Source organism: Hemibagrus wyckioides, linkage group LG18, assembly GCF_019097595.1.
Source record: "Hemibagrus wyckioides isolate EC202008001 linkage group LG18, SWU_Hwy_1.0, whole genome shotgun sequence".
NCBI classification, from domain to species: Eukaryota; Metazoa; Chordata; class Actinopteri; order Siluriformes; family Bagridae; genus Hemibagrus; species Hemibagrus wyckioides.
Window position 1 is genome coordinate 3,541,467 of NC_080727.1, and position 21,034 is coordinate 3,562,500.

The following is a 21,034-nucleotide window of genomic DNA, read 5'->3' on the forward strand; positions in this document are numbered from 1 at the left end:
TAGACTGGGATAATGCATAACATCACATTTTCTTTTTTTTAAAAAAGTACAAAAATCAAAAATAATAATAACTAAACATTATCATGAGAGTAAGAATAGTAAAAATTTATATTTTCATATTTTCTACAACATTAAACGCTATTATTAATATTATTGTTATTATTTTTATTATTATTTATCTCTGTTTTTTTAATGATTTTTTTTATAAGGGTTTTAGTATCAGACTGAGCCAGAGAAGGCATGAACTGCTGCCCCCATCTGGTGAACACACTCACTGCTACACAACTCCATCACTTTATCTGCCTCTTCATCTTCACCCCTGATATCATCTTCACAGCCCCAGACGCGTCAAAGGAACACGTTCAGAGTATCAGGGATTTTTGCGTCACGTCGCCGTTTTCTCGAGCGCGGAAGAGCTTTTGCGCCTTGAAGAAAAGGTAAGAGAAGCATTTCTGACCCTGGTCAGTGTTTTTACACGGCGCAACCGGTCAGAAATAAATGATGAGCGTTAAAATACACAGAGTAAAAGACGACATGATCGAACATTATTCTGGATCATTTCGAGATAAATACTGATAGGATATAAATGATGTTATAAACAGCTTACTAAAAGGCTGATGCTGAAACCCTGACATGAATATACATATATATGTATTTATATATACATATATATATATATATTTTAAATAATCAACTCTATAATGCAGGACTTGAACTTTCCGGTGTTCTGATCGTTTGGACCCAATGGAAAATGTGTGTAATTCTTTTCTATCACTCTTGAAGAAACTTTTCCACTGACCTCTGCATCATGAAAACCCCACAACCTACACAACAGAGTTATATATAAAATATGGATCAGTGAAGTCATCTTTCACCTAGATATGTGATCATTTAAACACACTGGACACTTTATTAGGTACACTGAGTCTGTGTTTATACTTATTTAGTGTCAGTGAGAAGCCTCACACACACACACACACACTAGTTACTGTAGTTAATCTGTTATTACTGTTACACGTTATCCATTAACAGAAATCACTCCTAACGAACTCTCATAAGCTGTACATTACATTCACGTCGACACTTCGGGTGATTTTCATTTTATTTTTTTTTCCATGACTGATTTTTTTAACTAAATGTAAAAATGTAGTGCTCACGTTTATTTAAAAAAAATTTTTTCATCACACGATTCACATATTTCCGTGTTTATTTTTTTTAAAAAATGTTTTTGGTCTATATATTTCATTTATTTCTGTATTAAAACTTTTTTTGCATATGCAGTGCACACAATAGTATTTTTTTACACGTGTTTTTATTGTCATGTGACTGATTTTCTGTGTGGATTTTTATTATTTTATGGTTATTATTTTCACAATTTTTTTTTTAATGTATTTTCACACGTGTTTTTGGTCTGTATAATTTATTTATTTTCACATTAAAACATTTTTTACACATGCAGTGCACACAATTACTTTTTTTTACACGTGTTTTTATTGTCTTTTGACTGATTTATCTGTTTATTTAATGATTTTCATATAATTCTTTTACAATGTATTTATTTTCAGACTTTTTGGTCTATATAATTCATTTATTTTTACATTTAAACATTTTTTGCATATGCAGAGCACAAGCTATAATTTTATTTTTACTGATTTTCTGTGCCAATTCTTATTTTAAGATTGATATTTTCACATAATTTATTTTTTACAACGTATTTATTTTCATGTAGATTTTTAGTTCCTGTCACATGATTTACTTTTCCCCCACACAATTAATTTTATTTATTTCATTTAATACACTCATCTTTTTCACACAGGTGTGTTTTTTTTTTTATTTTAACGTTGATCTTCCATCAGGATTATTTTATTTCCACACCATCCTCCTCCTCTTCCTCCTCCTCACAGATTTACTTTCACATGATGTTTTTAAGCAGTGTGTTTATTTTCAGATCTGTCTGTTCCATTTCCATGTGATTTTACCATGATTCATTTCTAATTCTATTATTAGTTCACATGCAGCGTGCAGGTTATATATATATATATATATTTATATTATTTTCACCCTACGATTCATTATTTATTCATTTCTTACTCACATGATGTCAGATGAATAAGATGACACATCTTGGCATGTTTTCCCCATGTGAAGTGTGTGTTCGTTTTTTCTAACAGTGTGTACAGTAGTGCTGTAGTGCATTAGAGAACATCTTGTCCTCAAAGCGAGTGAGTGACTGGAGGCGGAACAGAAGCGCCGTTGTGTGTGTGTGTGTGTGTGTGTGTGTGTAGCCTGGCGGCATCACAGGCAGCATGACCGGAGGCGGTGTGTACGTGGTGGCGGGTGCCAGTCTGTAACGGAGGCGGAAGATAATGATGACGATGAAGACATTGTGGACTCCGTAGACGTTCTCGTGACTCCGCCCCCTGACTGAACCCTCTGGCCCATTTTCCCAGGCCTGGTCCTAGAAAGCACCTTGTGTGCATTTTAGTGTCTCCAGGAGCAAGGTCAGGTCTAGTGTAGGATCCAGATTTTGGATCTCAATTCTATTGAAATTTTCTCAGGAAACTTTGTCTGGAAATCCGTCACTCACCTGCTGTCCCTCCTTCCCACTGCCACGCCCTTATCAGGACCTTGTGGCCATGTAAATGGAAGCCATCTTGGGAGCCATTTTCTGAGACACGCATGTCCACAAGGCTAATCCCAGCTCACATGAGGCACAGGATGGCACTGATAATCTTAAATATATAGAAAAGGAGAGAGAAAAAATGAGACGGCATCTTATTGTTTCTGCTTTAACACTGTGTTGTGGTAGAGCAGGGAAACATGGTGGCACGAGAGGAAAAGTGGAAAAGTCGGGAATGTCTTCTGGGATGCGTTCGCTCGTCCGCGAAGCCACAGAGGATTTGTGAGAAAGCGGTGACATTTGAAAACAAACGTGAAGAATGAGAGGATTATCTCAGCTCAGTGAGAGCACACACGCTCGCTATCTACACTACTACCATCATACTGGAGGAGGAGGAGGAGGAGGAGGAAGATGAAGAAGATGAAGAAATAGCATAGGGAATAGCAAGGACAAATAGCAAGGGAAAAGTAAAGAATTATGAAAAACAATAATATAGTAACAAAATAAAAAAATTAGTATTTAAGGTAAAGTAAAGCAGGGAATTTCAGCTCAGAAAAAAAAGAGAAATATTTATTTATAAAATTCAAATAAACAGACATTATGGCAGCTTTCATACATTATAAACAAAAAAAAGAAAGCAGGGAATATATATAAATATAATGCAACAGGAATTGTAAAAAAAAAAAAAAAAAATCAATAAATAAATAAAGTAAAAAGAAAATGTAATAAATTTAAAACAGCATAAAAATGAAAAGAAAAAAACAGGACCATGTAGGGAAATGTAGCACAGAAAAATATAATGCAACAGAAGTCCAAATAAAAAAATAAAAAAATAAATAGAAAAATATTAAATACAAGTTTTTGAGAAAAGAAAAAAAACAAAACCAGCAATGATAAAGGTAATATAATATTTATAGAAAGCAATAGAAATTCCAAAAGGATAGATTTAAAGCCATTTTAAATGAAAAAGTATAAAAGTTCATGGTGTTCTGTTTTTGGAACAGGTCCTGAGATGGAGGATGATGGAGGTGTTCAGGAGAATAAACTCTGATGTTTACATTTAAGACGTCACTCATCCATCTGTAGCTTTATAATCAACTGAATAATAAAGAGGAAGTCAGAGCGGTTATATATTCACACTGTGATGAGGCTAACAGAGGTGACAGACACCATCCTCTACACGTGTGTGTGTGTGTGTGTGTGTGACAGACAGATGGGGGGGCAGAGAGAGAGAGAATGGAGGTTCATCATGTCATCATGCTGCATGTCAGAAAGAGAGACAGAGAGAGAGAGAAAGAGAGAATGGAGGTTCATCATGTCATAATGCTGCATGTCAGACAGAGAGAGAGAGACATAGACATGGAAGAGAGAGAGAGAGAGAGAGACAGAGACATGGAAGAGAAAGAGAGAGACAGACATGGAAGAGAGAGAGAGAGAGAGAGAGACATGGAAGAGACAGAGAGGGAGAGAGAGACAGAGACATGGAAGACACAGAGAGGGAGGGAGAGAGAGAGACATGGAAGAGAAAAAGAGAGACAGAGACATGGGGGAGAGAGAGAGAGAGAGAGAGAGACATGGAAGAGACAGAGAGGGAGAGAGAGAGAGAGACATGGAAGAGACAGAGAGGGAGAGAGAGACAGAGACATGGAAGAGAGAGAGAGAGACATGGAAGAGACAGAGAGAGAGAGACAGACATGGAAGAGACAAAGAGAGAGAGAGACATGGGGGAGACAGAGAGGGAGGGAGAGAGAGAGACATGGAAGAGACAGAGAGGGAGGGAGAGAGAGAGACATGGAAGAGAAAAAGAGAGAGTGAGAGACAGAGACATGGAAGAGACAAAGAGAGAGAGAGAGAGAGAGAGAGAGAGAATGGTGGTTCATCATGTCATCCTGCTGCATGTCAGATAGTGTGTGTTTGTGTGTGTGAAGGAGAGAGATATGACCATCAGCAGACGTGATACAAACTTTTCCAAATTCCAGAAGAGGGAGAGACGTAACTGAGGCGTAAAACTGTTCAAGAAAAAAAGAATGCAGTGTGTCATAAAAATAAAAAAATAACGCAATCATACTTGTGAAATAACGTCTCATGAAAAATGAGGTAATGTTCTTCTTAGATGCTGGAAATACAACGCAACCCAGTCGTTTCTCAGGAAAACAGATCACAGCGGGTTTCACAAGACAAGACCATGAGAAGATAAACGAGGGATGAAGAAGGAGGAGAAGGTTTCAGAGAGACCTGAAGGAACAAGGCACCAAGTCTGAGCTGAACAAAGATTTGCATCAGGAAATAAGAAAGCCTAAGTTTGAGAGGTTGGGAAGGAACAAGAGAGGAGGGAAAAAAAAGAAAAGAAGACGTATTTGAATTTATTTGAATAATTTATTCCTCTTGGACTGAGAGTCAGGAACGAATGGGCAGCCATTCTGCTGGACCGAGATGACGAGAAATCCGACTGACCAGATGATTAAAACATGACACAAGATCATCATCTGGAATAAGTGGGGGGTTTTTTTGGTTAGTATGTTTGCCTCACACCTCCAGGGCTGACGGTTCGATTCCTGTTACACATGGTGTCAGTAATTATTTTCCTACAACTATTTATAGCTTATTACTGTCATATAGCACTGTTATAAATGCTGAATAAGGTCAAACAGGCTTGATATTACAACCAATGAGCAGAACACAGATTAAGCAGGCGTGAACTACATAAACCTGGATATCATAACATCTCACACACACACACACACAGTGAGGGAGAGAGAGAGAGAGAGAGAGAGAGAGAGATGGAAGAGAGAGAGAGAGAGATGGAAGTGAGAGAGAGAGACAAAGGAAATGGAAAGACAGAGAGAGAGAGAGAGAGAGAGAGAGAGATGGAAGAGAGAGAGAGAGAGAGACAAAGGAAATGGAAAGACAGAGAGAGAGAGAGAGAGAGAGAGAGAGACAGAGAGAGAAACATGGAAGAGAGAGAGAGGAAATGTGTGTGTGTGTGTGTGTGAGAAAGAGAGAGATATGACCATATATGCATGTCCCCATGATAGTTTATTACTGTCATATAACACTGTTATAAATGCTGAATAAGGTCAAACAGGCTTGATATTGCAACCAATGAGCAGAACACACAGATTAAGCAGGCGTGAACTATGTAGACCTGGATATCGATGCATCTCACACACACACACACACACGTAAAGTTTAGCAAACAGAAAGATCATGTGACTTGGTACAGAAAACAGCAGCATGTTCGACAGCATCGAGTTTCGAGATGCAAAACATGACGGCTGACGCACATGATGTCAGAAGCAGCCTTATTCCTGTGTGTGTGTGTGTGTGTGTGTGTGTGTGCTGAAGGAAACATCACCCGAGGCAGGACGCATTGTGTCCGTGTTCCTCACTACAGGCCTCTTGGTTTAGTTCCTACACGCTCGCTCTGACAATACGCTCCTGTGTGGTGAATAGGAGGCATGTGAAAGACCCGAGCGCTCTTTTCAAAAATTACCACAAGACTTTTATGTTCTCAGAAGCCAACATATAATTACCTCGCATAATTACTCCCCTGTATACATACACCCAAAAGCAGAGCGGAGCGGTTTGAGCCCGAGGACATGCGTCAGCGCTGCAGAGTGCATGTACACACTGCAGTCCCGCTGCAACACACTGACGGAGGAGAGGACGGAAAAAATGGACAAATTGCAGCTGCTCTAAAAGAAAAAGACCCTCAGGCTGCAGGGCTTCGGGGACGACCTGAGCGCAGGGTGTGTGTGTGTTTTGGAAGTGGGTTTCAGAAAGATGTGGGACAAAAAAGTAGCTGTAGAAAGTGAAGGAATTTGAACAATTAGACTGTTTATTGTTTTTATTTTTTAAAGAATTTAACTAAATGAACTAAATTTTATTTTTTCTAAAGATTCCCTAAATCCTAAATCTATGTGGAAAACCTTTATAGCTTTATGGCCTAAATTTAAAGCTTTAATAATGAATATTTTCTAATAGAAAATGTGAATTCAAATAAAAAAAAAAAAATGTAATTAAAAAAATAAGAAGTAATAAAAAAAACACCTAAAAACCCCAAAAATGCAGTGATTACCAATTAAAATATAAATAAATAAATAAATAAAAAAAAATAACTAGGAATTTAAAACCTTAAAAAGCTTAAAAAACTGTAACCTTAAAAAAGTTAAGCGTTTGCTCACTTCAATCGTTCTTCAGTTTTAATTTTTTTTTTATTAATTAATTGATATATGTATTAGATCTCTCATACACTGTAGCTGTAAACAGAAATAGGTTTATTTCAGCGTCTTTGCTCCCTTTGTGACCGCTGCATTATTCTAAAGCTTTAAGCTCCGCCCACATGCCATGTTCACGTCTCCGGACACCTCCCTGATTTGTTGTTTCTTAGTTCATCGTGATCGATTTCCTGTTGAAACTTTATAAAGACTAGAGTGTGAAGAGATCATGCTCTGGCGGTCACATCATATCATACCAATCTAGTGTGTGTGTGTGTGTGTGTGTGTGTGTGTGTGTGTGTGTGTGTTTGTGTGTGATCTGGTGCAGTGCTGTTCACTGAGAAAGAAAAAACCAGAAAGTCCCTGGCCCTCCACCCCTCTGTGCCTCTACTGTCTGAGTCTGAGAGGACACCATATGCTGTGGTGCAGCTCCAGTCTGTCCGTCTCAGGGCGGAGGAGGAGCAGGAGGAGCGGCGGAGGCTTGCGGGCCTTTACGACGGGCCGCTGAACTCTAGACCTCGACTTTACGAGACTTATATGACACCGAAGTGCGCTGTAAAGTCAGTGTGCACAAAGCCATGCAGCACGTCTCAAAGTGCGAGTTCAGTCTGTCGCCCTGCGGTTAAAATAGAACGTGTTGCTCTGCAGAAACAAACAGCAGCTAATTAGAGTAAGAGCAGGAAAAGGAGAAAAAAAACCTGTTCCGCTGGTGGATTTATAATCTGTGAAGTTCAGGAGCGTAAAGATTCATTGCTTTTAATTGATCGTCGTCTCTGCGCCAGTTTTTAGACACATTTTCATTTCCTTTGGAAGCTTCCTGACGGTCCTGAGAAGGGGGCGTGGCCATGTGTCTGTCAGTCCCACGGAAGGAGGTGTGGCCTAAGTGTGCATCAGATCCAAGGAAGGAGGTATGGCTTTTGTGTTTGTCTAGGGATGGCCTAGTGTGCGTCAGGGCCAGTGAAAGAAGGCGTGGCCTAAATGGTAGTCAGTTTCAGCACAGGAGGCGTGGCCTAAATGCCAAACAGTTCCAAAGAAGGAGTTGTTGCCTAAATACCCGTCTGTTCCAAAAAAGGAGGTGTGGCCTAACTACCAGTCTATTCCAAAAAAGTAGGCATGGCCTAAAATGCAGCCTGTTCCAGTGAAGAAGGTTGGCCTAAATGCCAGTCTGTTCCAGTAAAAGAGAAGGAGGTGTGGTCTAAATGCCCATCACTTCCAGTGAAGAAGACGTGGCCTAAATGCCCATCAGAATTGGTGACGGAGGCATGGCCTAAATGCCAGTCTGTTCCAGTAAAAGAGAAGGAGGTGTGGTCTAAATGCCCATCACTTCCAGTGAAGAAGACGTGGCCTAAATGCCCATTAGAATTGGTGACGGAGGCATGGCCTAAATGCCAGTCTGTTCCAGCGAAGGAGATGGAGGCGTGGCCTAAATCCCAGTCTATTTCAGTGATGGAGGTGTGGCTTAAATGCCAGTCTGTTCCAGTAAAGGAGGCGTAGCCTAAATGCCAGTCTGTTCCAGTGAAGGAAAAGGAGGCGTGGCCTAAATGCCCATCACTTCCAGTGAGGAAGACATGGCCTACATGCCCATCAGAACTGGTGAAGGAGGCATGGCCTAAATTCCAGTCTGTTGCAAAAAAAAGAAGGTGTGGCCTAAATGCCCATCAGATCCAGTAAAGGAGGTGTGGCCTAAATGCCAGTCTGTTCCAATGAAGGAGGCATGGTCTAAATGCCAGTCTCTTCCATTGAAGGAGGTGTGGCCTAAAAGCCCAGAAGATCCAGTGAAGGAGGTGTGGCCTAAATGCCAGCCTGTTCCAAAAAAAGAAGGCATGGCCTAAATGCCAGTCTCTTCCATTGAAGGAGGTGTGGCCTAAAAGCCCAGAAGATCCAGTGAAGGAGGCGTGGCCTAAATGCCCATCAGATCCAGTGAAGGAGGCGTGGCTTTTTGATGCCTTTTGAGGAACTATAGTTCTGAAACTCTCCCGAACAAGAACCACACAGTTCCTCTTTAATCTTTCCTTCAGGAATGAAACAGAAATGAAAAAAAGAGAAGAAAAAAATACAGCAAAACACTGAAGAGTGAAGACGGATGCAGCTTTTTAAACTGGATCCGTTCACACAGTTTCAGGTTCTAGGCTTTGAGCGTTACGGTACTAGATGCATGTAACACACTGCTGCAATGCTTTTCACCACCAGACTGCTCCACCTGAAAGAAAAAAATCTAATCTGAGAGATCCCGGTGCAACGACCCAGGAAGTCAACCTGGAGGAAATGCACCTCGACTTCCAGAGAAAGTTCCTGGAAAGGTTCCTGCAATTGAAACGTGACATTTTACTACCAGGCACTGATGAAAGCAGCCGTAAAAAAGCTTGACGCTGCCCGAGACGGAGCTCGGTTTCAGCTCGGAGTGTCGGGTTTCCCCCAGACGCTCGACCCCGCTGTCCGCTGTCACGCACAGCCGAGCCTGAGACCGAACAAGGCCATCGTTAGCCATTCACACGCATCCAATATTCACAGAGGTTAAACCAGAGCCCCGAGTGTACATATTTATATTTAACAAAATCACTTTATTTCTTTGCAAGAGCCTTCAGAATAATTCCATTGTCCATCTTAATATTTAGGGTCGAAATACAAAAAGGTTCAAAAAGACACAAAAAAAAGGACGGATTTATGGAGATGAGGAACGTTTCATTAAATCATACGGGTTTGTTATATTTTTCATTAACCAGTCTGAGTGGGCAGGAAGACAGGAATACAGCCTGGGAGGAGAAAAACGTGTCAGCTCATAGATCATAGTTATCCCACTTCCAAGCCAGTGTGCACATATACATCACTACCAACAGTAAAGACACTTTCGGTGGAAAAGTGGAACCGTGTATCACCCGCCCCTCCTCCCTCCTCCCTCCTGCGTCCTCATTCATCATCGCCAAAACCCGAAGGCTTGTGGGATTGTTTAAGGTTATACACACGTTCGAGAAAGTTGTGTGTGATGTGGCGTGGGGGGAAGGTGTGTGTGTTATGCAGAACGTGTGTATGGAAATACAATTCCCAGAATCCCTCGGTTGATTCGTGCAGAAAGACGGTAAAGCGACTCTCCTGCTAACAACAAGCGAGTTGATGCGACACACACACACACATTTAAACACTTTACATTAAACAGAGAAGACTCCAAATGGAAACAGGTGACACACCTTCTATTCAAGAGCTTCATCAGGATAATAGTATCATATCGAAGATGCTGAAGTTCCTCCATGAAATACGTCCAGCTCTCCATCATTTCTGACGCCATGTTCATTAGCATGACAACATTCTGCACACTTCAAGTATCACATGGGACCAGATGTTGGTACCAGAGCTGTGTTTACATGCACAGAAATCGTCCTCACGCTCTGCTCCTCTGGCACTCAATTAAAAATCTTGCATGCTAGCTTGACTTGGCTTGTCCTCTGACTGATTTATTGCTTTGCTTGTATGTGAATGAATGTGAATGAAAGCATGAGAGTAACATCTTAGCACGTTAGAGTTTCCTGAAAATGCTTTAAATGATCTGGCATTTTCTAAGAGATGGTAAGAAACTAAAAGTATGAGTATTAAACCTATTTCTAGACACATCTGATTATTTTTAAGCTTTAAATTATTTTTTTCGGTGAATATATGGCCCTTACTCTCTTTTCGGGAGTGAAACGGTTGGACAGGATTAGGAACGAGTACATCAGAGGGACGGCTCATGTTGGACGTTTGGGGGACGAAGTGAGGGAGGCCAGATTAAGATGGTTTGGACATGTCCAGAGGAGGGAGAGTGAGCATATTGGTAGGAGAATGTTGGACAGGCAGGACGCAAAGAGGAAGGCCAAAGAGGAGGAATATGGATGGAATAAATGAGAATATGAAGCCAGTGGGTGCAAGTGTTGAGGATGCAGAAGATAGGGATAGGTGGAGAGAGACAATTTGCTGTGGTGACCCCTGAAGGGAAAAGAAGAAGAAGAAGAAGAAGAAGAAGATATGGCCCTTATTGAACCAGCTATGGAGTGTGACATGAGAAAGCTGACATCAGGATGCAATGCTGAATACGGACACAAACACGGCCTCTGGGATAAAGAGCTGAAAAATCCAACACTATTATCCAGAACCTTGTTTAGTTTCAATTAGAAGAAGCTCCAACAGATCTACTGTATCCACTTATGAGACCATTAAAGCCTACCAGAATTCCAGATGCCAGTTTAACGGCCATCTCTGGAGTCCTCTCTCTCTTGCAATTATAGTAAACTCTGGCTTCCTGTGCAAAAAAATCCCACACAAAAGCCTATTAGAGAAGACGGACACATTAAGGGATAAGAATAAAGGACACATTAACGTCAGATCTTGTGTTCACACAGATCGAAGCTCTCGAACAGAAAAGTTGCGCAGTTCAAACCTCTGGATTGTCAGAGAGCCTCTGTGGGGACTTTCAGAGCGGAACCCTTAACCCTCTGCTGCTGGAACAGATGCATAAGGACTGGATTGGGTGTTAAAGTCATTTGGATAAAAGCATCTGATGAATAAATGGAAATGGAAATGAAAGGATCGCACACACTCGTGATCCCGAGGGCATCCGTGTCCAAGCAAGAGGCTCACAAACACATTTATGCAAAATAAATAAATAAATAAATAAATACACAATTTAACCTAGTGCTGGCATATGTAATAATAAAGTATAAACACATTAATGCAAATGGGTTCATTTACAGTCTGAGTCACAGACTCGAAGAGGAAGGTTCAACGCCATTAAACGTTCATGTGTACCTCCTGAGGAACTCTCTCTCATTCATAGTAACAAGTTCAAAAGTTCAAACTGTCAGAATGTGAAATAAATGCTCTCTATTTTATCATGTTCATCACCCCCCCCCACTCTTATACAAACAAAGGGTGTACAAACTTCTGCACTCACCTGTATTATAGAAAATTTGTGATCCCAGAAGCCTTGAACTACAACTCTGGAAAATGAAAAAAAGTTATAGGATTTTTTTCTTAATATAACTTTCTGACTTAACGGAGATGTAATAACTGTTAGCTAGACCTGTAATAAGATATGTTGTTGTTTTGATGGAATTGTTATGAGAGATTAATTCTCTGTTTAACTTCTTGATGGATGTATTATCTAATTATTTTAAGATATGTTGGTACAAGAGAAGATTCTACAGTGCTTCTACTCAGAAAGTGAAGAACAATGGAACTATCCAAGGAACCCTTTGCAGAACCCCACTTTGGTTCTAAAGGTGCACGGAACCTTGTTTAAACCTTCCGCTCAGTAATGGGGAAGATTCTGCTGCCGTGTTCCACCACTGGTTCATCTGGAACGATTCTTATCCGACAGGTTCAGCTGGTAAATACGGCTCATAAAGGAGAAGCCGGTTTCTCAAACTATGCACACTCTTAATACGCCCTCTTAACGGTGAAGTCGTACAGATGAGCTGTTGATGGTTTCAGGATCTTGTCATGAAAATGTAAATGTAAAAATGTTTAAAGCTTTAATAATCTCTGACAGGACAGGGAGCCACATACCCGGACAGAACCTCACCCAGTGGCAGAGCAAACCTTACTCCCTGACAAACTCGTACCTCCTGACAGATAGAACCATACCCCCTTACTGCCAGAAACGTACTCCTTGGCAGACTTGTACCTCCTGACAGACAGAACCTAACCCCCTGACAAAACCTTACCCCCCTGGCAGACCCATACTCCCTGACAGACAGGACCTTACCCCCTTACTGACAGAAACATACTCCCTGACAGGCAGAAATTTACCCCTTGACAAAACCATACCCCTGGCAGACTCGTACTCCCTGACAAACAGAACCTTACCCCCTGACAAGAACTTTTCTCCCTAACAATCAGAACCTTTCTCCCTGACAAGAACCTTACCCCTTTGACAGAACTTTACCTCCCTGACAGACCTATACTCCCTAACAGACAGATCCTTACCCCATGACAAGAACCTTTCTCCCTAGCAGACAAAACCTTACCTCCCTGACAGATCCCATACTCCCTGACAGACAGAACCTTACCCCCTGACAGATCCCATACTCCCTGACAGACAGAACCTTACCCCCTGACAGATCCCATACTCCCTGACAGACAGAACCTTACCCCCTGACAGATCCCATACTCCCTGACAGACAGAACCTTACCCCCTGACAGATCCCATACTCCCTGACAGACAGAACCTTACCCCCTGACAGATCCCATACTCCCTAACAGACAGAACCTTACCCCCTGACAGATCCCATACTCCCTGACAGACAGAACCTTACCCCCTGACAGATCCCATACTCCCTGACAGACAGAACCTTACTCCTTGACAGAATTTTACCCTAAAACTTTTTTGACAGTTGGTTCATGAATGGCAAAACTGATTCATTCCCAACTCCAAAATGCTGGCCTGGAATCAAGAAATGGAGACATCAGGAGTGTGAATAATCCCATCACCATGGCAACAACTCACAAATCGTCCTTGTTTTTGGTGGAAAATATTTGTTGAGGGGAAAAAATAATGAGGTAAAGGAATAATCCACGGGAAAAATAAAGCAAAAAAAAGGAGACATTTTTACAAGATGTTTATAACTAATTCTAAAAGTTTGTTTGAATATCTCCATAATAATAAATCAATAAAAAAACACAAACATGAATAAAAATGAAAAAAAAAAACTTTAATATTTGTTTGTAATCATGATCTTACACACAAATAGTTGAATAAAACACAAGGGAACATTCAGGATTTTATTGATTGTAATTTATAGAGAATAGAAAGAAAGGACTGAGACTGTGTCACGATCTCAGCCGGAAACACTGTATATTATTATTAATATTAATATTATTATTATTATTTCCTCCGTTGTGTTACCTGAGTGTGTAACATTCTGTTCATCCATGAGTTACATTTCCTCTAACAAAATCACTTAAACAAATAAACCTCTTAGAAAAAAAACAGTTTTAGAATAAAATTCCTAGAATTAACAGAGCAGAGGAAGATTTCGCAAAGAATTAACGAATTAAACTTTAATTAATTAACTCGATCTAAATCTTGAAAGTGTGTATAGTGTGATTCCGTAACAGTCCTATTACTTCTAGTGTGTGTGAGTTTTGTGTGTTTTAATTACAATATAAACTAAATTCTTACGTGAAACACCATCAATGGCACTACATGAGCTGAGACGCACGTTGCCAGATTTTGGAAAACAAAGAAGAAATCTTTTTCCTCGGTGTAACGATATGTACGGAGTCACACTGGTAATAGAAACCATCATGGAGATTCTAACGCACATGTCGTACAGGGAAAGTGTGAGAAAAACAGACAAAGATGCGAGGAAAAAAATAAAAAGAGTGAGAGAAACCGATCAAAATGGAGATATATGCCATAGAGATGTGTCCCAAACCATGCTGCTTCAAGTCCATGCATTTATTAATGGATCGATCTATTCGGTATATGAATACAGGAAAATTATACATAGATTTTGTTTAACAGAGTTTATACGTATCTAAAATATGTTTTTATCTGTATTCGTTTTACAGAAGGACGAATTCTGCTGTTTAAAAAAAACAAACAAACAAAAAAAAGCGTTATATTATTACGGGATGCTGAATAAATGAAATAAGGAAAATAGTTCAAACAATAAATAAATAATTTGTTTAAACAAAACAAGCAAACAAGCAGAAAGGTTCAATATTAAAACGTTTGAGTAAAGCTAAACCGCTGCCTGAAATCGGGAAATGACCAAAGAATTGATTTCTTATTCGTTTATTCTCTATTTAGAAATAAGGACCAATCCCATGGTTATTTATTCCTCACCTTTACTGCATGACCCACTGAAAAAACAAACACCAAACGTCACATTATACTCAGGGCCAAAAAAAATAAGCTTTCAGAAGCAGTGATAAACACACGCTTCACAGCAGAAGTGTACCGTTCCCAGAATTCAGTGCGACCCCTGCCCCGCCCTGCCCAGCCCCACCCGTGTGACTCTTTGTCCAGTAACAAAGCAGTGTTTTGATTGACGTGTCCTTGGCGTCTCGTCGCCGATAAGAAGAGACGCCGGAGATAACGGAAGCCCAGGAGTCCGATAAACCAGGAAGAGATCTGGGAAGTCACGTGTGCGTGTCCGATCCCGGAGACGCGCGTGTCCGAATCTCACGTTAGACCTTTCAACTTTCCGAAGCCTTTTCCGTGCCTTCCTTCAAACGGTCAAGCGCGACGTACACACATACACACTCGCCCCTCTCTCTCTCAGGCTGAGTCCATGCTGAAGAGCTCAATGCCCTGAGAGTTCCAGTACAGACCCACTGCGGAGTTAAAGACCAGCGACCAGACGTAAGGGATGAAGAAATCCTCGGGCTGGTCTTCCTCCACGTACTTGAATTTCAGCTCTGGAAACTTCTGCAGGGAAGACAAAACAAAACAAATTCACCATCATTTATAATTTAGCTGCACGTTCACGCCGCACAGCTGTGGCTAGCCGCAGAAGAGTTCACACGTTCCTGCCCACCCCGCAGACTGAAAACGCTCTGTGATCTGATTTCACGGTGTAAAGGTGACTCTGCTCTGTAATACCATCTACTCGGGAGGTAAATAAACTTCGGCTGCGTTAAGTAACAGTTATCTCGACACCTCCAGAGGTTTTCGTGTTTAAACCGAAATCTGGATTCTGGAGAAATTCGAGACGTCGAGCTACAAGATCGTACAGCGGCTTTACCGTCGCTTCTGTCCGAGCGGGTCACGTGATCGGTGCCTGAAGGCTGAAGATCCTCACTGCGCTCGCTCAAAGCGTACTGGAGTCAGGTGGACCACTCTGACGATTTGCTCAACGAATCAAAATTTGTGATTCGAAATGAATCATTTGCGTCCGAACAAACGAATCAAACACGGAATCAAATGTATCCATCATCAGCTGCTATAGAAAGGTAAAGTAAGGAATCAAACACAAAGGAATGCCGTTATGGGAAAATAATCAAAGACGAGACACGATCTGAACCATTTTATTCCAGATACAGCACAGTTGTGACATTCCAGCTGTTACAATTTGTATTTATTGACAGGTTTTTCTTCTTTTAATAGAACATTGCAGAAAAAAACCTGAGTTCCTGTTATCACTTACATTAACAGCAGCTATTAACAGCCTCACACTTTTCCTCTCTCTCTCTTGAAGAACAATTACACACAAAACAAAAACTGTATAAGTGACGTGTGTACATGTGAACTTCCTGAACACGTGATTAGCATGCAAAATTAATATGCAAGATTCTTCTGTTGGTCAGTAGGTATGGCCACGTGTGTCCACTTTCATCAGTCTGAATCTGACTGCACCAGCAATCCGATTACTAACAAAATATTTAATTACATCAAAGAAGAAGGCTTTTATCATCACTACATATACATTACAGTACAGTGGAATTCTTTTATTCACTGACCCAGCTGAGGAAGTTGGGGTCAGAGTGCAGGGGCAGGTATGATACGGCAGATGATGAGCAGAGAGGGTTACTAGCCTTGATCAATTCCCCAACAGGGGCAGCTTGGCAGTGCTGGGGCTTGAACCCCAACCTTTAGATCAACAACCAGAGCCTTAACCACTTGATCCATAAAGTCCAGATGTATAAAATCATGAGAGTTTACCTTGTTAAATGTTCAGTTTAAGTAAGTAAATTTGTTCCCTTCCCTTCAGAGGAAAGATAAAGCATCTCAACAGCCTTTTGTTGGTCCTCTCCACTTCCTCTTACGAAGGCATGCAGACTCGCGGCAGTCGATAATGCACAGGTTCTGCGAGTGCAGATAAGCAGGGACGAGTCAAATGCAGATCTGATGATAAGCGCCTCCCATCAGCCAGATGTCCCGGGTCTGAAGGTGAAGATCAACACGCACTTCCTGTAAACTCCTCCAGCTGCGTCAAAGCGTTAATCTGAGGTAAGAGCTGTCTGCCTTCTTCTACATACACCAGCTCTCAGACGTCTACGATTGGCTTGAGTCGCTGTGATTGACAAGGGATTGAGTTTACAATCCCTCCCACCTTGAGAGCACCGATAATTTTGCTCACTTGGCTCAAGTTCAGCTGCTGGATGACTTCACTTGTCTCTAAAAGGTACAGTAAGAAACCACAGCCTCTTGCTTCGGGACTCATCCAAAGCAACGCCCACTAAAAACATCTACATGCCACTGGAGAGGAGAGAAATCCAGTATACAAGGGCAACAATGAGGACGTTTCTGAACCCGACAACATTTATCATAATCAGCAGACACGTGAGTCGGCGCTGTTTGAACAAGACAACGGATTTTTATTTCATGTTTGTTTTCCTTGGCATGCAGTCAAATGGAAATTAATTCCTTAGAATTACTTTTGCTTTGTAAATAGGGGGTTACTTGTTTCACCAAATCAAATATTTATGTATCTAAATATTTTAAAAAAATACTTAAGGCAAAAAAAATTTATTGTTTACCTTTATTCAACAGACCGTTTTGAATAAATGTGCTGTACATCAGGCATTATTATGGTACAAGCTCCTCAGACAACTCGTAGGTTTGTTATTTTTATCCCAGAGTGCCTTTTGGTTTAAGGGTTCGAACGCTTTAATATATTTTTTAAAATTAGAAATGAAATACGCTGAACACGGCGTACACATCTGAGTCATATCCTTGTTTTCATTTCAGTTTCAGAGCCTCGGAGGCGGCACAAAGACTGGACGTTTTCTTCTGAGGAGATATTTACTTGGCGGCTGCCAGGATATAAGCAAAAAGTTTTGAGGAACAGGTTTCGATTCCAGCACATCTTACCTTCCCTGCCGGACTAATAGAGCACAGAAACCCGGCGAGAAAACCCTGAAAACTACACCGGCGCCACCCAGAGCCTCATTTAGCCAAATCTGACAGAAGGTCAGCGGCATCTCCGTCAGCAGCAGGCTGAGCCGAACACGAGCCCGTGCCAGGTGGGTGCCAGCCAGAGCACCAGCAGGTAGGCGGCCCGGCTCCATCAATAATGCACCGCTGGCCGATCAGATTGCCCGGCGTTTCAGACGAGCCTGCCTCGACTCGCTTTCATCTGTCCACGCTGTGCGAGATGCCATCAGCCTGAGCTTTCCGCACCGCCTCAGACTGCGGCGTAGCCTCCATTCACCGGCCCTGAGGATACACACTCTCCTCTTACACTGCACAGAGAGCCACGTCTGTCAAGCAGGCACGCGAGGGAGTGCGCTCCGGGTCAGGAGGCTAATGAGGACAGCACAGATGAGCATGTTTAAAGAGACATGATGAAGTCTTCTTTGCAGCAGTGTTATACCTACATTTACGGCATTTACCAGGTGCCCTTATCCAGAGTGACTTATAAAGGCGTCTTTATAAGGCGTAAGAGATAAGGGCGTCTATAAGGGCATCTATATAAGCCATAGGAGATAAGGGCGTCTATGAGGGCATCTATATAAGCCATAGGAGATAAGGGCGTCTATGAGGGCATCTATATAAGCCATAGGAGATAAGGGCGTCTATGAGGGCATCTATATAAGCCATAGGAGATAAGGGCGTCTATGAGGGCATCTATATAAGCCATAGGAGATAAGGGCGTCTATGAGGGCATCTATATAAGCCATAGGAGATAAGGGCGTCTATAAGGGCATCTATATAAGCCATAGGAGATAAGGGCGTCTATGAGGGCATCTATATAAGCCATAGGAGATAAGGGCGTCTATGAGGGCATCTATATAAGCCATAGGAGATAAGGGCGTCTATGAGGGCATCTATATAAGCCATAGGAGATAAGGGCGTCTATGAGGGCATCTATATAAGCCATAGGAGATAAGGGCGTCTATGAGGGCATCTATATAAGCCATAGGAGATAAGGGCGTCTATGAGGGCATCTATATAAGCCATAGGAGATAAGGGCGTCTATGAGGGCATCTATATAAGCCATAGGAGATAAGGGCGTCTATGAGGGCATCTATATAAGCCATAGGAGATAAGGGCGTCTATGAGGGCATCTATATAAGCCATAGGAGATAAGGGCATCTATGAGGGCATCTATATAAGCCATAGGAGATAAGAGCATCTATAAGGGTGTCTATATAAGCCATAGGAGATAAGGGCATCTATAAGGGTGTCTATATAAGCCATAGGAGATAAGGGCATCTATAAGGGTGTCTATATAAGCCATAGGAGATAAGGGCATCTATAAGGGTGTCTATATAAGCCATAGGAGATAAGGGCATCTATAAGGGTGTCTATATAAGGCATAAGACGATAAGGCATCTATAAAGGTGTCTATATAAGCCATAGGAGATAAGGGCATCTATAAGGGTGTCTATATAAGGCATAAGACGATAAGGCATCTATAAAGGTGTCTATATAAGCCATAGGAGATAAGGGCATCTATAAGGGTGTCTATATAAGGCATAAGACGATAAGGCATCTATAAAGGTGTCTATATAAGCCATAGGAGATAAGGGCATCTATAAGGGTGTCTATATAAGCCATAGGAGATAAGGGTGTCTATAAGGGTGTCTATATAAGGCATAAGACGATAAGGCATCTATAAGGGTGTCTATATAAGCCATAGGAGATAAGGGCATCTATAAGGGTGTCTATATAAGCCATAGGAGATAAGGGCATCTATAAAGGTGTCTATATAAGCCATAGGAGATAAGGGCATCTATAAGGGTGTCTATATAAGGCATAAGACGATAAGGCATCTATAAAGGTGTCTATATAAGCCATAGGAGATAAGGGCATATATAAGGGTGTCTATATAAGGCATAAGACGATAAGGCATCTATAAAGGTGTCTATATAAGCCATAGGAGATAAGGGCATCAATAAGGGCATCTATAAGGGCGTCTATATAAGACAAAAAGGCACCTATATAAGCCATTAAAAGGCATGAAGTCATTTTATACAACTGAGCAATTGAGGGTTAAGGGCCTTGCTCAGGGACCCAGCAGTGCTAGGTCTAAGGACCTGGGATTCAAACCCACAACCTTCTGATCAGTAGTCCAAAACCTTAACCACTAAACTACCCCATATCTGTATAGTGTTAATGCTCAATGGTACTAAAAATTCAGACACCAGACCAATATCAAAGATTTTCTGTGGTAAATGATCCACCAATTAAATGTAAATTTGCCCGAAATCCAGTTCCAGCTGGGACCAGTTCATGCTTCTGAATAAAAATCTGCCCTCTGATGTTTTTCCACGTGCAATGGATCCTCCTGGAGCTTAAGTACACCTCCGGCTGAAACGGGACACAGTATCTCTGGCTGTTTCCTTCAGTCCCTGAAGATCGATGGTCACATGATCACTTGAGGAGTTTGAAAACACTCACTCACGCTTTGTACCTGTTATACACACTCCTTAAATAAACAGAGAAAAACCTCCACACACTTCACTTTTATCAGTTCACTGAATCTGTAATGCTGTGCCCTGCAGACACACACACACACACACACACACACACACACACACATCCCGGAACATGATGTTTCTAGAGAAGAGCGGTGTCAGACAGGGTCCGGGCAGAACTGGCTCATTACTGGCTTGTATCCAAGGTCATCATCCTCCTCACGCCCACACATGCATGCATACACACACACACACACACACACACCCCGCCACATCAGGACAGTATATGACGCTAGTGTTGGCTCTCAGCTCCTGTCTGCGTACGTATTTTTCTTTCCTGTACATTAGAGCATCAGAGCACAGTCCCAAAGAGAAAGAAAACACACACACACCCCCCACCAAAGCAGAAGCCACACAAGAAGCCCCATCAATATGAGACGATGTGACCTTTGAGAACATGAATACGGTCATTCTTCATATTTACGTCAGTTTACAGTAGCAAGTTTGGATATGTAGGAGACAAGGAGTGTGTGTGTTTGTGTGTGTGTGTGTGTGTGTGTGTGTGTCCTAAGGTCACACTGAGGTCTCGGTGCAAGCAGGATTGCAGCATATTCTCCCTCCACTCCTAAAGGAGCCAGACTGTCTCTGTCTTATCACTACAGAACAACACACACACACACACACACCAAACAAATCCCACTGCCTCTGTCACTTGACCTACTACACACTGCTCTCTCTGTTCCCAATGAGAGCGACAGAGAGAGACAGAGAGAGAGAGAGAGACAGAGAGAGAGAGAGAGAGAGAGAGAGAGAGAGATGGGTGGAAAGAGACACAGACAGACAGACAGAGACAGAGAGA

At 41.6% G+C, this 21,034-nt stretch overlaps 1 protein-coding gene across 1 annotated transcript in view; it reads right to left on the reverse strand.

Moving 5' to 3' along the window:
• Nucleotides 1-13,557: 13,557 nt before the first annotated feature.
• The window catches only part of dym (dymeclin), an 80,384-nt gene continuing 72,907 nt past the window's right edge, over nucleotides 13,558-21,034 (reverse strand). The window contains exon 17 of the mRNA XM_058415203.1: nucleotides 13,558-15,241. Within this exon, the coding sequence (XP_058271186.1) occupies nucleotides 15,092-15,241 (150 nt within the window). The 3' untranslated portion in view covers nucleotides 13,558-15,091. The remainder of the gene's footprint in view (nucleotides 15,242-21,034) is intronic.